The sequence below is a fragment of the Cetorhinus maximus genome, chromosome 2 (genome assembly GCF_964194155.1).
Source record: "Cetorhinus maximus chromosome 2, sCetMax3.hap1.1, whole genome shotgun sequence".
NCBI lineage: Eukaryota > Metazoa > Chordata > Chondrichthyes > Lamniformes > Cetorhinidae > Cetorhinus > Cetorhinus maximus.
Genome location: NC_135880.1, coordinates 115,917,202 through 115,934,227, shown reverse-complemented (window position 1 = coordinate 115,934,227; position 17,026 = coordinate 115,917,202). Strand labels below are relative to the sequence as shown.

At 47.2% G+C, this 17,026-nt stretch overlaps 1 protein-coding gene across 3 annotated transcripts in view; it reads left to right on the top strand.

Annotated features, from left to right (window-relative positions):
• LOC144696982 (methylglutaconyl-CoA hydratase, mitochondrial-like) overlaps positions 1 to 17,026 on the top strand; it is a 97,460-nt gene that overhangs the window by 56,816 nt on the left and 23,618 nt on the right. For all 3 annotated transcript variants that reach the window (XR_013580289.1, XM_078568732.1, XM_078568725.1), the window contains exon 3: positions 7,581 to 7,631. Coding sequence is in view for 2 of the 3 variants with exons in the window: in XM_078568732.1 (XP_078424858.1) it covers positions 7,581 to 7,631 (51 nt within the window). In the remaining variant the exon portion in view is untranslated. The remainder of the gene's footprint in view (positions 1 to 7,580; positions 7,632 to 17,026) is intronic.

Sequence of the window (17,026 nt, the reverse complement as noted above, 5' to 3'; positions counted from 1 at the left end):
CTTTACCTGCGGTGTGACAATCTTACTGAACACGCTATCCACAATAATCTCTGCATCATGGATGCACCACTGTGAATCTATCTGCACCTCCAGCTCCGAAATGCGGTTAGCCAGTAGCTGCAGCTGAACACACTTCCTGCACACATGGTCGCCAAGGACACTGGAATTGTCCATGACTTCCCACATAGCGCAGAAGGAGCATAGCACGGGTGCAAGTTCTGCTGCCATGATTTCCCTTTATATTAAGCTCGTTAGTTAATCCCTTTAAAGAATACTAATTATGCTAGGGGCCTTATTCCACTTCAAACACTCCCACTACAGTCCAAAGTCCTCACCTTATTTTGCTAAGCTAATGGATTGCAGCAGTTTAATTAGTAGAAAAAGTAGTAGAAATATTCACCTGACCCTACTTACCAATCAGCTGCCTCCCTTGTGTCATCACTTTTTGATTCGTGATGTCCTTGTGCCGCTTTCAGCCCCATGTCCAGCTCCCGCTCTTTTTAAGTCTCTGCACTTGTATGGTAAAGTTTGTTTTTGTTTGTTCAAAACCCGTGGAATCTTGTGGCTTTATTACAAAAGCAAATGTCTTTAATGTCTACCTTTATCTGCTTTAAACAAAATGTTATTGGTCTCTAACAGGATCTCTGGATCTGGCCAGGGATCATAACACAAGAGGATCAAAAAGGGACGGAGAAATTCTGTTCAGGTGCAAAAAACTGAAGAAGTCCCTAACATCCTACAGGGGGCGATAGAGCCAATAAGGAGTAGGCAAATAGGAGGAATTCCAGTGGACTTTCCAGAGGCCAGCAGAGAGCTGTCCAAGATAAAAAGGATCAGGATGGAATCCATAGAAGTTAAAGAGGCCAAAACCAGGCCAGTAGAGTTTAAAGAGGCCAAGGAAGGGCCCACTGAATTTAAAAAGAATGAAGGGGCTGAACCAGAGATTTGGTTAGCAGACACCATCTTTTTGGATTCCAATAAGGATAGTGAAAACTCCCAAACCAGTAGACAGACAATGAAGGAGAGGTTTCACGCAGTCAAGGAACCACTGGATAATGCAGCCAAAGCTGGCTAGCCACCCGAGGACAGTAGTGCCCCAAAGAGCATGGGCAAGATTGGGCACAAACCCAACCCCAAAGTCACAGAAATAGGCCAGTCAATATAGTAAGTCCCCCTTAGTGTTGACTAACTTGATGTGTTTCACTTTAACATCATTTAATAAAGTCGTATCAATATATCCATTTAATGTTGCCAGTTTCACTTTAACATAGTTAAAGAAGTCACAGACTTCCTCTTCTGTGACCTGCCTGTTCACATGACCTTTCCCGCAATGCCTCCACTCCTGCCCTCAGTCCCCCTCTCACTCATTTCCAGCCTTGCCTCCTGGCCATCAACTTCTGTACCAGTCCCTGCCCCACCACCACCGCCACCCCCCTTTAACATTGGCTTTAACACTGATTTCTAAGGGAACCAATGGTTCACTTAAAGTTATTTCACTTAAAGTTGTGATTTTCAGGAACACAACCACAACTTTATTGAGGACTCCCTGTACTTCTTAAGGAGTGCACTTGTGAAAGCCACAAGGGAAATAAAGGTGCAGCTAACACAAAATTAACCACAGAACCATCACAGGATCAGGTTCAACACTTAAATCCACCTAAACCCAACAGTCCAATTTCCAAGGCCACTGACAATTGGATGCAAGGGGAGAAACCAGACACCGCACAAGGGCCCAAAATCATTATAAACCACATCGTCACTCAAGAGATACAATTCATCAGTGAACCAAAATCTAAATTACCAGACCCCTGGGTTGCTAAAGCAACCATGAAAGGGCTAAGAGCTATGCAGACATCACAACAAAGTAGTCAGAGCAATTTACATACCACAAGCTTCCAAACAGAATACAGTCTTGTAAACCTGACCCCTCCTTAGGAACCAGTGTGGATTTTGAACTTCCCCAACTACTAACTGCCTCGAGAATTGTATATCTAGTAAAGTTACTATTCCTGAAACCCTGTGTACTGATAGTTATAAATGTTCACCAGATAGAACATAATTGGGGATTTGTAAGAAAAGGGAATGCGACATAGAAACAATAGCAGTATCAGATTATTTGGTGTGAAAATCTGAGTGTGTATGAGAAAGTGAATGTGTACATTTTCCTCTTGCTTCACAAGGAAGCCATGTAAAAAAAGTAATCAGAGATGCCATTTTGTCTTATGTGGTGGAGGTGTGTCATGCTCCCGTATATTATGAACTTTCAGACAATACTTTTAAGATTTTGAACACAGTCTATTAAAATGGCCACTGCAAATCATGTAACTTCTAACATTCTGAGTCATACAGTCCTCAGTCTCAAATACCTAATTAAATATCGACATTCAATGCCACCTGGGAAATTCACACATCCCTTTGTCAAAGGATAGACTGGCAACAAAAAGAACTATAGCATTCCAGCTGACTCATCTTTTTGTTTCATCATGGATAAACGAAACATTGAATTCAATATGCATTAAACGAATGTGAAATGGATCCCAGCGACCTTTCATTGTGATATGATGGCCCCCCATGCAAACGAGACGGTGAATTTCAAATTGTTAAAAGACAACACAGAATGTGTAATCAACACACCATCTTTCTTTGGACAAAGGTTGTTGTACTTGTAAAAATTATATGATGAGCACAGCTATGTTTTCTGTCAGCTTTTAAAACAGCAAAAGCTGCTTGCAGAGACAGAGCTCCATCCAAATCCATCAGAAGGCGTCGAACCAACTGCAAGTCAACTATGCAGCCAAGGTGATAAACAACCTTAAAAGTGTGAGAAGGACTCTTCCCAACTTGTTCCAACTTCAAGTTCACCTGAGAACCAACATCCTGGAAATTCAATTGCAAGAAGCCTCGCAGATTATTGAAAATCCTCTGTTTCCAAGACTATCACTTCAACTAAAAGCATCAACTCATCTAAGAAACTCCAGGTCTTCCATGAAAGAGAGACTGAGACAATTGTACTTAGTAATCGTATTCTTTTTCTTCATCTGTATCTAATTTTTGTCTGATTGAGAGTGTGCGTGAGGTGAGTGAGTGAGACGTCGCATTTTAAACCTTGGGGCAAGTGTGGAACAATAAATAACGTTCTTTATTTTGAAACTCTCAAAAACCTTGCTGCTGGAATTATTTAAATTTGTTTAAGAAAATACACCCACCTCACATACAAAACACATTGATCATGGACAGTAAGAAAACACATACACTTTGTCTGTGGTAATGGCCTGTTAACATGCATCACTACTGTTAGTAATTTGTGTATCTATATGTCCTCTGTTCCTCTACCCCATTTGGACACCTATTTTCCAAGGAGTATGTGGCCACTTTTTTTCCTACAAAAATCTACCACATTCCATCCTCTCTCCGTTCAACAGATCCTTTAACCCGCCTCCAATATTCTCCCTCCACCTGGACCCCACCCTCTGGATTCTTACCTGCGCTTGATCTTTTCATTGAGAACTGTCAGAGTGACATCAGTCCTCTCAATTTCTCTGCTCCTCTCACCCACTAACCTGTCTCTCTCTGAACTTGCTGCACTCCATTCTCTGAGGTCCAACCTTGACATTGTCATCAAACCTGCTGACAAGGGTGGTGCTGTTGTTGTCTGGCACACTGACCTCAGAGGCTGAGCATCAACTCGCAGACACTTCTTCCTACCTCCCCCTGGACCATGACCCCACCACTGAACATCAAGCCATTGTTTCCAGGACTGTCACTGATCTCACCTCCTCTGGAGATCTTCCCTCCACAGCTTCCAACCTCATAGTCTCTCAACCTCAGACGGCCCACTTCAACTCCTTCCCAAAATCCACAAACAGGACTGTCCCGGCAGACTGATCGTGTCAGCCTGTTCCTGCCCCACGGAACTCAATTCTTGCTATCTTGACTCCATTCTCTCTCCCCTTGTCCAGTCTCTTCCCACCTACATCCGCGGTTCCTCTGATGCCCTACATTATATCAACAATTTCCAGTTCGCTGGCCCCAACCGCCTCCTCTTCACCATGGACATCCAATCCCCCTACACCTCCATCCCCCACCAGGATGGTCTGAGCGCCCTCTGCTTCTTCCTCGAACAGAAACCCGAACAATCCCCATCCACCACCACTCTCCTCCGTCTGGCTGAACTTGTTCTCTCACTGAACAATTTCTACTTAAACTCCTCTCACTTCCTCCAAATAAAAGGTATGGCTATGGGTACCCGCATGGGCCTCAGTTATGCCTGTTTCTTTATGGGGAATGTGAAACATTCCTTGTTCCAGGCCCCCTTTCACAACTCTTTCTCTGATACATCGATGACTGCTGCGGTGCTGCTTCATGCTCTCGTCTGGACCTGGAAAAATTTATTAATTTTGCTTCCAATTTCCACCCCTCCATCATTTTCACATGGTTCATCTCTGACACTTCCCTTCCCTTCCTTGACCTCTCTGTCTCAATTTCTCGTGATGGACTGTCCACCAATATTCATTACAAGCCTACCGACTCCCACAGCTACCTTGACTACAGCTCCTCACACCCCACTTTCTGTAAGGACTCCATCCCATTCTCTCAGTTCCTTCGCCTACGTCGCATCTGTTCTGATGATGCCACTTTCAAAAACAGTTCCTCTGACATGTCTTCCTTCTTAACCGAGGTTTTCCACCCACAGTTGTTGACAGGGCCCTCAATCGTGTTCGACCCATCTCCTGCGCATCTGCTCTCACACCTTCCTCTCCCTCCCAGAATCATGATAGGGTCCCCCTTTTCCTCACTTATCACCCTACCAGCCTCCGCATTCAAAGGATCATCCTCCACCATTTCCGCCAACTCCAGCATGATGCCACCACCAAACACATCTTCCCTTCACCCACCCTGGTAGCATACCGCAGGGATCGTTCCCTCCGGGACACCCTGGTCCACTCCTCCATCACCCCCTACACCTCAACTCTCTCCCACGGCACCTTCCCATGCAACCGCAGAAGGTGCAACACCTGCCCCTTTACTTCCCCCCTCCTCACCGTCCAAGGGCCCAAACACTCCTTTCAAGTGAAGCAGCATTTCACTTGCACTTCCCTCAATTTAGTCTACTGCATTCGCTGCTCCCAATGCAGTTCCCTCTACATTGGAGAGACCAAACGCAGACTGGGTGACCGCTTTGCGGAACACCTTCGGTCTGTCCGCAAGCATGACCCAGACCTCCCTGTCACTTGCCATTTCAACACACCACCCTGCTTTCATGCCCACATGTTCGTCCTTGGCCTGCTGCAATGTTCCAGCGAAGCTCAACGCAAACTGGAGGAACAGCACCTCATCTTCCAACTAGGTACTTTGCAGCCTTCCGGACTGAATATTGAGTTCAACAACTTTAGATCATGAACTCTCTCCTTCATCCCCACCCCCTTTCCGATCCCCCTTTTTCCAATAATTTATATATATTTTTCTTTTCCCACCTATTTCCATTATTTTTAAATGTATTTCCATTCATTGTTTTATCTCTACCTTTTAGCCTATTTCGATCCCTTCCCCCCACCCCACCCCCACTAGGGCTATCTGTCCCTTGCTCATCCTGTTTTTTACCCTTAATGTCACCATTAGCACATTTCTTAGCTAATATCACCACCGTCAACACCTCTTTGTCCTTTTGTCTATGACATCTTTTGGCAATCTCCACCTATCACTGGCCCTCTATCCAGCTCTACCTGTCCCACCCCCGCTAAACCACCTTATATTTCACCTCTTTTCTATTTTTCCTTAGTTCTGGTGAAGAGTCATATGGACTCGAAACGTTAACTGTATTCCTCTCCGCAGATGCTGTCAGACCTGCTGAGTTTTTCCAGGTATTTTTGTTTTTGTTTCGGATTTCCAGCATCCGCAGTTTTTTGCTTTTATCCGTTTATATTAAGGTTCATTTGTCAATTGCGCACCCATTCTGTATGTTTCTTAATATCTTCCTATATTTTTTTCACAGTCCTCCTCTGCACTAACAACATGAGCTAATTTAATATCATCCAAAAATTTTGAAATTGTACTTCTGATTGCCGAGTCCAAATCGTTTATTTAAATGGTTAACAGCAATGGTCCCAAAACCAATCCTTGTGGAACACCACTTTCCACCTTTGGCTAGTCTGAGTAACTATCTTCAGCCCCTACTTGCTGTTTTCTGTTTTGTGGCAAGCTTATTATTCATTCTGTTACTTGTCCTCTGACCCCACATTTCCTTACCTTAGTCATGAGTCTTAAGTAATTAACATATTTAAATAAGGCTCCCACAGTGCAATTAGAAACCTGATTTAAATTTTACTGGTCCTGCAAGGATTTCCCAGGGGTCAGGAAATTTGACAGTGAAAGAGCAGTAAATCCTGCAGCTCCACAAGGCATGTGTTGCTTTCAGCACTCCTGGTGGATGGGATTGCTCCTCCTGGCCCTCAAGGAATCCTTTGGCATTGCCCCTACCCCCTCCTGATCAAAACTCTCTTCGCAGTCCCAATCATTAGCCTCTTCAAACATCTGATTGCCAGGGACCATCCCAAGGGCACCAACTAAGGCCTTTTGCCATTGGAGATCTCTTGTGCCAACTGGCTAGGTTTGTTTGGGGGGAAATGGAGCTACAGGGTGTTAATGAAGTCCTGCCATTAAGTTTGGCAGATCCTCCACATCCCCAGCCTTGCCAATTTATTTGACCAGCTTTAGCCTCAACTGCAGCCTTCGCACCTACCCTTAAATATTGGCTCTTCCTTTCCATAACACACAGGCACATGCTCATGTAACCACATTTAAGACCCTTCTGAAAACTGACACGTTTGACCAAACATCTAGCCATTGTCCTAATATGTCCTTGTTTACCTTGTGCCAATTTTTGTTTGGCTACACTCCTGTGAATCATCTTTGGACATTTGCCCAAGTTAAAGGGTGCTATATAAACATAAGTTCTTGTTATTGGCATGCTACTAGGTAACTCCGTCCCTGAATTTCCCTTTTGTTTTAGGTTTGGTTCAATACATATGGTGCAACTAGAAATAGCTGTTCTCTTTCTATATTATGCATTGCATTGGTTATTTTTTGTGGAATGATAAAGACTGAGATTTCTTATGTCTGTTATATATCCCCTTTATCTATTCTCTGGTGTCATCATTCAATGGCAGGGCAAAGAGCAAGAGTTCACTCTGTAAAAAATTCGCAGGAACATATCTCCATGCTATCACTCCCTGGAATTGCAGATTGCTGGAGAATTGACTGGGGCATTTGGGAAAGGAGTTTTATTCACTTAAATGTTTAAATACCAGGAACCTGCTACTCATTTCTATAAGTGCAATGAATTCACTTGCTCCTTAAACTGATCAAATGTGTTTAACACATATGTCAAAATAGAAACAGCTGTTCTCTTTCTATTTTATGAATTTCATTAGTTATACTGTGTGGAATGGTAAAGACTGAGCTTTATTGTATGTACTATGATTGTATATTACTTTATTTGTTGATATCGATGTGCTAGTATACCATATGTGTGTTTTAAGTTTCTTGAGATAAGTTAACCAGTGCTAATGATTTCTTACCAGGGGCCTATTGCAGTGAGATTAGCAAAACTAGCCATCAACCGAGGGATAGAGGTAAATCTTATTTTGCTTTGTCTATTACTTGTACTCTAAACTGTTTCTTTTAATTTTATTCGACAGCAGGAGTTACTTAAAATGAATTATTCTCAGACTGTCAATCACTATACACGTGCTACCCTTGGTATTTAGAGCTAGATTTACCAACCAGCTCAATGACTCCTAACTGTGACTTTTGGGGGTGCTCCTTGTCACTTCAGTTGTGTAATGTATAAATGCTGTGAGTGTTTTGTTTACAAATTCAGCCTGATGCAAATTAACCCCTGTAATGTTGCAATGCTAATATCTGATTCACAAAGCGCCATTATCTCATCCACATAGCACTTGTATTTAAAGGCCAGCTACATTCAGGAAGTAGCTTCTTAACAAGAAGAGAATAAAATAAATACTTGGAAGTTTTACCTGCATGGGAGTTGGTCCTAGGTTGCTGCCAAGGGGTCTGTTCCAATACACTCCACTGGGGTATACTGAGGATATACTCTGTAGCCTAATGTGGCTGGAATAGCATCGCTTCTCGGCCTCTTGGCTAAGATCAAGTGTTGCAGGAGCGACACCATGGTCCTGCCATGGCAAGGTCGGGATGGAAGGGCGAAAACCAATTGCAATCCGAATTCATACCGTGGGTTACCTATCACCGTCCGAGTCACGGTGAACCACAGCGACGAAGGAGGATCACCTATGGATCGGGGCTTCTTCACCAGGAGGATCCTGTTGAAGGCGTGCGGCTTCCAAGCTACGGAGATCTTCACCCTGCACGACTCCCGCAAAGGTGGTTATTTTGACGTCACGTTCAAGCAAGTGGCAGACTGCGTCCGGCTCCTGAGGGTGTTCGAAGAGAAGAGAGACCTGCCGGAGATGAAGATCCTGACGGCGGAGCCGCACTTTTCTCTGCCGTTGCAACGGGAACGTGAGGTGATGGTGCATGTGTACAACCCCTTCGTCCCTGTCGCCGACGTGGTCACCTTCCTCACCAGGTACTTCGATAAGGTGGGGAGCGGCACCGAGATTCGAGACGACTTGGGGATCTGGACAGGCAAACGCCTGTTTAAGGTCACGCTAAAGACCGATGGTAAGGGAGCCATTTTCCACCCTCCTTCCAGTTTCGCAATCGGGGGAAACCGTGGCTACCTGGTCTACGCTGGGCAACCCAAGCATTGCCGCTCATGCGGCAAGGCTGGTCATGTGGCGGCCAACTGCAGCGCCTCCCTCTGCAAGATCTGCAAACAGGAAGGGCACCAGACAAAAGACTGCAAACAGGCCAAGTGCTGCAACCTGTGTGGCGAGGCAAGTCACCTCTACAGGACCTGCCCCAAACGCTGCCGTACTTACGCACAGGCAGCCAAAGCCGACCACGGGGAAGCAGAAGAAATGTTCCGTGTCACTCCAACCACCAAGGCCCCCAGGGAGCTCAACGGGACAAAGGAGGACACAGAGAGAGACAAGGTGGAGAAAGAGATTGAGGCAACAGAGAGCCAATCAACAGCACTACCCCCTGAACCTTCCAGTCCTCAGGACAGCGAATCAATGGAGGAGGAGGCAGCAGTGGAAAAGCAGCAGGGGGAGTGGCGGACGGTGAAGAACAAGAAAAGTAAGAGGGAGCGAAGAAGAAGCAAAGGCGTTTCCCAGAGAAGCGGCAAGAGGCGTCTCCCATCCGACACGGATGACAAGGGCAGCAGCTCTTCGGATGAGGAAGTGCCAGAGCGGCACCGACAGAAGAGGCGGCAAAGCTCCAGGGCGTTGGAGGACGAGACACCCGAGCTCCAGAAAATTGGAGACAACAAGGAGACCAGCGCACCCCAACTTGGCCTGCAACCTGAGGAGGCCAGTGCACCACAGCCCCTGGAATCTGGGAGCAGTGAGGCAATCATCGCACCCCAGCTCCAGGAAGCCGGGAACAGCAACCCCCCAGAGGGGGTGAGTTTTGGAGAAGCTTCTCCAGCAAAGGTCATCTCAAAATCCGCTCACTACGTGAACCTCCAGATGCCACCGGAGCAGAACACGGCCAAGGAGATCTACCTCAGCCCATCCAAAGTGAAGGAATTTGAGCTCACTACGGGTATGAAGGAGCAGACTAAAGGTCTGGGACTCTCAGAGACAGTGGGTTTGGTAGGAGAATAAATGCTTTAATATGGGTTTAAAGATTGTATCCATAAATGTGCGTAGCATTAAATCTACTACGCGATGTGTTGCGACCTTGGACTACCTAGCCAAGGTCAAAGCTGACCTGTTGTTTCTGCAGGAGTGTGCGATACCGCACCTCAGCTCCTACAGGCAATGGTCACGATGGTGGTCCCACGGGCCATCGATCTGGTCGGGCGGAAACGACTCTCGTTCCTCCGGCCTGGGTATTCTGCTGCGGGGAGGCAACTTCACCGTCTCCGAGGTCAAGGAGGTGGTGGGCGGGCGACTCCTGGTAGCAGACGTAATGTACAAGAACGCTCCACTCCGGTTAATTAACGTGTACGGCCCGGCACAAGGGGCTGAGCGGCTGGAGGTTTTTCAGCAGCTCCCACTGCTGCTGGCGACCTCCAGGCCGGTCATTCTGGGCGGGGACTTCAACTGCATCATCGATGCGGCTGGACGATCCGGCAGGGCCGGAAGCAGATTGGACGCTACGTCCAGATCCCTGATGGAAACAGTTAAGGATGCCAAGCTGCACGACGTCTTCAGCAACCCTGCAGACGGAGCGCAGCGTAGATACACCTGGTCGCGGCCAGACGGGTCCATTCGTTCCAGGATAGACTTCCTGTTTGTGTCCCGTGCATTCACAGTCAGATCCACCGACGTCAAGCCGGTGTTCTTCTCTGACCACTGCCTCCTACTGGCGGACTGCCACTTGGAGGAAGACCTGAGGGTGGGCAGGGGGGCATGGAAGCTAAATGTGCAACTGCTGACCCCAGAGAACATTGAGGAGCTCAAGAGGGATTACAAAGGTTGGAGAACCGTGAAACCCCTCTTTGAGTCCCTGACACACTGGTGGGAAGTGATCAAGGGAAGCATCAAGAGGTTTTTCATCCTCAAAGGCACCCAGAAAGCTAGAAAGGAACAGAGGGAAATGTCCCGACTCCAGGAAAAGATGCAGAATCTGCTCCGGCTGCGGTCGATGGGGGTCGATGTCAAGGAGGAGCTCCAAGAGGTGAAGGGCCAGCAAGCCTCGCACTTTGCCTCGGAGGCCTCCAAGATCATCTTCCGTTCCAGAGTCCGCTCCGTGGAGCAGGATGAGACGTGCTCACGTTTCTTCTTCCAAAAGGTACACAGAGAGCGCTCTGTGATCAGCAGCCTGAAGGAAGAAGATGGCTCAGTAAAGTCATCACGGTCCGACATTCTGAGGATCAGCAAATCCTTTTATGCCGGACTGTATGACGTGAAGCCCACGGACAGCACGGCCTCCCAGTCCTTCCTGTCCTCTATCACGGAGGTCCTAGACCACAGTACGCGGGAGAGCCTAGACAAACCGCTAACTCCTGACGAACTGACTAAGGCCCTCGAGTCCTTCGAGAAGAGTAAAACCCCCGGAAGCGACGGCCTGCCGGCGGAGTTGTATTCGGCTCTGTGGGACTTGATCGGCCCAGACCTGCTAGAAGTGTACGAGGGTATGCTCCTGGCCGGCAGCATGTCAGAATCCATGAGGAAAGGCATCATCACCCTCATCTACAAGCACAAGGGGGAAAGGGAGGAAATTAGAAATTGGCGACCCATTTCACTGTTGAATATGGACTATAAGATTCTGTCCAAGGTCATCGCCAACCGGGTCAAATCCGCTCTGGAATTGGTGATTCACCCTGACCAGACCTGCTCTGTGCCAGGCAGGAAGATCTCTGACAGCCTGGCGCTGCTCAGGGATACGATTGCCTATGTACAGGACAGGGGTGTGGATACCTGCCTCATCAGCTTGGATCAGGAGAAGGCCTTTGACAGAATATCGCACACCTACATGGGGGATGTGCTCTCCAAAATGGGGTTTGGGGAGGGAATTCGAAATTGGATCCAACTGCTCTACACTAACATCAGTAGCGCAGTCTCAATCAATGGGTGGGAAACAGATAGCTTTCCGATTAAATCTGGAGTCAGGCAGGGCTGCCCTCTCTCGCCTGTCCTTTTTGTGTGCTGCATAGAACCCTTTGCCGAGTCCATCAGGAAGGATCCGGGCATAAGAGGAGTGACGATCCCAGGCAGTGGAGGCACTCAGGTAAAAGCCTCCCTGTACATGGACGACGTCGCCGTCTTCTGCTCGGATCCGCTGTCGGTGCGCAGACTGATGCACGTCTGCGACCAGTTCGAACTGGCCTCGGGAGCCAAGGTAAATCGTGGGAAGAGCGAGGCCATGTTCTTTGGGAACTGGGCTGACCGATCCTTTGTCCCCTTCACTGTCAGGGCTGACGGCCTGAAGGTGCTGGGGATATGGTTCGGAGGGACCGGGGCATGCGTTAGAAACTGGAAGGAGCGAGTGGCTATGGTGAAAAGGAAACTGGGCATGTGGGAGCGACGCTCCCTCTCCATTGCGGGTAAGAACCTGGTCATCAGGTGTGAGGTACTCTCGCTGTTGCTGTACGTGGCGCAGGTCTGGCCCATTCCACACTCCTGCGCGATGGCGATCACTCGAGCCATCTTCCGCTTTATCTGGAGGTCGAAAATGGATCGTGTCTGCAGGGACGCGATGTACAAGCCTCTAGATAAAGGGGGAAAAAACGTGCCCAACATCGCCCTCATACTGATGGCCACCTTTGTGTGCGGCTGCATCAAGCGGTGCGTAGACCCTCAGTACGCAAACACCAAGTGTCACTACGTGCTGAGGTTCTACCTGTCCCCGGTGTTGCGAAGGATGGGTCTGGCCACGCTGCCGCGGAACGCTCCAAGTAGTTGGACCGTGCCGTACCACCTGTCCCTGGTGGAAAAATTTATGCAGAAAAACACCTTTGACCACAAGTCCATCAGGCAGTGGTCAGCACGTAACGTCCTAGAGGCCCTGAGGGATAAGGAGAGGGTGGACCCTGTGGGATGGTTCCCCGAGCAGACTGTCAAAGTCATTTGGCAGAATGCCTCATCGCCAGAACTTTCCAACAAGCACCAAGACGTAGCTTGGCTGGTGGTGAGAAAGGCCCTCCCCGTCAGATCCTTCCTACACGCCAGGAGTCTCACCCCCTCTGCACGATGCCCTCGAGGTGGCTGTGGTGGGGAAGAGACCGTTGTTCACCTCCTTGTGGATTGTGCCTTTGCAAAGAAAGTCTGGAGAGAGATGCAGTGGTTGCTGTCGAGGTTCATCCCGAGCAGTTCTGTGACACAGGACTCTGTGCTCTACGGGCTGTTCCCAGGGACACACACCGAGACAAACATCAACTGCAGCTGGAGGATCATCAACTCGGTGAAAGACGCGCTTTGGTCTGCCCGAAACTTGTTGGTCTTCCAGCACAAAGATTTGTCCCCGACCGATTGTTGCGGACTGGCACAATCCAAAGTCCAGGACTACGTGCTGAGGGACGCACTAAAGCTTGGGGCAGCTGCCGCAAAGGCGCAATGGGGAAGGGTCGCTGTCTAAGACCTTTCTACCACAGCGCACCGAGAGACTGGGAACTGTTTAGAGCCCCTCGGGCTGTACAGATCAAAATGAAAGGCTGTAAATGACTGTAATATTGTTTGTACTGATGCACCTGGTGATACATTTTGTAAAAGTTTAACCTGGATTGTACCCTTGTAATGTTGTTTTTGAAATGGTTTTGAATGTGATTGAAGATTTTTATGAATAAAGTATATTTTTACAAAAAAAAAAAAAAAAAAAAATGTGGCTGGAATAGACTGTCATGGTTCATAAATGTGGTAAAATTCTGGCCCTGTAATTCTGGGTGATTTATCGTGTAAATGAATTGACAGAGAAAAAGAACATGAGAAGGATGATGATAGCTCTCAACTTGAGATATGCCTCAATTTTAACATTCTATCTTCTCAATCCTGAAGACTTCCAATGTAGACTCCTTGAAGACAGTGAAGAATGTATAGTCCTAGTGCCCTCCTCCATTTCTGGTCAACTACCTGCTTGTACATGTCACCCTCTGCTGAAATTAAGAAAGTATTGCTGAAAATTTATAAGTGTGATCAGGACATACAATGACAATCAAGTGGCCATTCTGCAGCTTATTGTGTGTGGAAACATGACCAGGTGTGAAACAAAGTTTTATCAAATTTTTTGGTTAAAGCCGTTTTAAGATGACAACAGTTTCAGTAATGAGTTACAAACAGGATTTGTGACCTGCTATATTAACACTATGCAAGGTAAACATTCAAAGAGCTATATGGTAATCTGAGTACTTTGCTTGGAACAATAGTCGGTTCTTGCTGAGCTACATTGGCTCCCAGTTCTCAATACTTCCAATTTAAAATTCCTATTCTCATTCAAATCCCTTCATAGGCTCACCCTTCTTTATCTCTGTAACTTTCTCCATCCCTATAACTCTCTGGGATCTCTGTGTTCCTCCAGCTTTAACACCCTTGTATATTTCCCACTTTTTTCACCCTACCGTTGGTTGCTGTGCCTTCAGCCATCTAGGACCTAAGCTGTTGAAATTCCTTCCTGAACTTCGATGTCTCTCTACTTCTCTTTCTTTTTTAAGACCCTCCTTGAAACTACCAGACTGTTTGATTTAGTTTTTAGTCATGTTTCCTTCTTTGGCCGGCACCAATTTTTGCCTGATTATACCTCTGTGAACTGCTTTGGGACATCATTCTATATGAAAAGAGCTACAAAATCGTGTAAAATGAGTTTATGGGCAAGGATCCAGGAGTAATATGCAAATGGTCATGATCAAACAGGGTAGGTTCAAAGCCCACTGTCACATTTTCCTGTTGTCAAAACATGGACCATGAAGACTTTTTCACTCCTTTTAACATCAAGATTTCATATTACATTTCTTCCACTAAAATGGGACACAGAAAAAGAAAGCATCTTTTTTTATTCATTTACAGGATATGGGCATCACTGGCTAGGCCAGCACTTATTGCCCATCCCTAATTGCCCTTGAGAAGGTGGTGGTGAGCTGCCTTCTTGAACCGCTGCAGTCCCTGTGCAGTAGGTACACCCACAGTGCAGTTAGGGAGGGAGTTCCAGGATTTTAACCCAGCAACAGTGAAGGAACGGTGATATATTTCCAAGTTAGGACGGTGAGTGGTTTGGATGGGAACTTCCAATTAGTGGTGTTCCCATGTATCTGCTGCCCTTGTCCTTTTAGATGGTAGCGGCTGTGGATTTGGAAGGTGCTGCCTAGGAGCCTTGGTGAGTTCCTGCAGTGCATCTTGGAGATGTTACACACTGCTGCCACTGTTCCTTGCTGGTGGAGGGAGTGAGGTTTTGTGGAAGGGGTGTCAATCGAGTGGGCTGCTTTGTCCTAGATGGTGTCAAGCTTCTTGAATGTTGTTGGAGCTGCACTCATCCATTCCGAGATCCAAAATTGTTAGATCCAAAGGACTGCATTGGGTAAGGCATATTTCATCATAATATGTAAAGTTTTTCTTTGGGAAATTATGTTACTATGTGTTACTATGAAGTGGTGGCTTCGTGGTATTGTCACTGGGCTAGTAATCCAGAGTAATACCCTAGAGACCCAGATTTCAATCCCACCATGGCAGATGGTTAATTTTGAACTCAATAAAAATCTGGAGTTAAACTCTGATGATGACCATGAAACTGTTGTCAATTGTCATAAAAACCCATCTGGTTCACTAATGTCCTTTAGGGAATGAAATCTGCAGCCCATACCTGTCTAGCCAACGTGTGACCCCAGACCCACAGCAATGTGGTTGACTCTTAAATGCCTTCTGAACTGGCCTAGCAAGCCACTCAGTTGTATCAAACTGCTATGAAGTCTAAAAGGAACCAGACGGACCACCCGGCATCGACCTAGGCACTGGAAACAACAACAGCAAACTCAGCCCTGTTGACCCTGCAAAATTCTCCTTACTAACACTGGGAGGTAGTGCCAACATTGGGAGACCTATCTCACAGACTAGTCAAGCAACAGCCTGACATAGTCATACTCACGGAATCATATCTTACAATGTCCCAGACACCGCCATCACCACCTCTGGGTATGTTTTGTCCCACTGGCAGGATAGACCCAGCAGAGGCAGCAGCACCGTGGAGTACAGGCAGGAGCGAATTGCCCTGGGAGTCCTCGACATCGATTCCAGACCCCATGAAGTCTCATGGCATCAGTTCAAACATAGGTAAGGAAACCTCCTGCTGATTATCATACACCACCCCCCAGACCCCACCCTCAACTGACGAATCAGTACTCCCCCATATTGAACACTGCTTGGAGGAAGCACTGAGGTTGGCAAGGACACAGAATGGGACTCTGAGTGGGGGACTTTAATGTTCGTCACCAAGAGTGGCTTGGTAGCACCATTACCGACCGAGCTGGCCGAGTCCTAAGGGACATAGACTGGACTAGGTCTACTGCAAGAGGCGAGGGAACCAACAAGGGGAAAAAAATACTTGACCTCATCCTCACCAACCTGCCTGTCGCAGATGTATCTATCCATGACAGTATCGGTAGGAGTGACCATCACACAGTCCTTGTGGAGACGAAGTCCTGTCTTCACATTGAGGATACCCTCCATCACATTGTGTGGCACTACCACGGTGCTAAATGGGATAGATCTTAAACAGATCTAGCAACTCAAGACTGGGCATCCATGAAGTGCCGTGAGGCATCAGCACAGAATTGTACTCAATCACAATCTGTAACCTTTTGGCCTAGCACATCCCCCACTTTACCATTACCACCAAGCCGGGGATCAACCCTGGTTCAATGAAGAGTGCAGGAGGGCGTGGCAGGAGCAGCACCAGGCATACCTAAAAATGAGGTGTCAACCTGGTGAAGCTACAACACAGGATTACCTGAGTGCCAAACAGCATAAGCAACAAGCGATAGACAGAGCTAAGCAATTCCACAACCAACGGATCAGAACCAAGCTCTGCAGTCCTGTCACATCTGGTCGTGAATGGTGGTGGACAATTAAAAAACTCACTGGAGGGTGAGGCTCCACAAATATCCCCATCCTCAATGTTGGGGAGCCCAACACATCAGTGTAAAAGATAAGGTTGGAGCATTTGCAACAATCTTCAGCCAGAAGTGCCGAGTGGATGTTCCATCCTGGCCCCCTTTGGAGATGCCAGCATCACAGATATCAGTCTTCAGCCAATTTGATTCACTCCTCTTTGATATCACTTCGATATCAAGAAACGGCTGAAGGCACTGGACACTGCAAAGGCTATGGGCCCTGACAATATTCTGGCAATAGTACTGAAGACTTGTGCTCCAAAACTTGCCATGCCCCTAGCCAAGCTGTTCCAGTACAGCTACATCACTGGCATCTATCTGATAATGTGGTAAAAATTG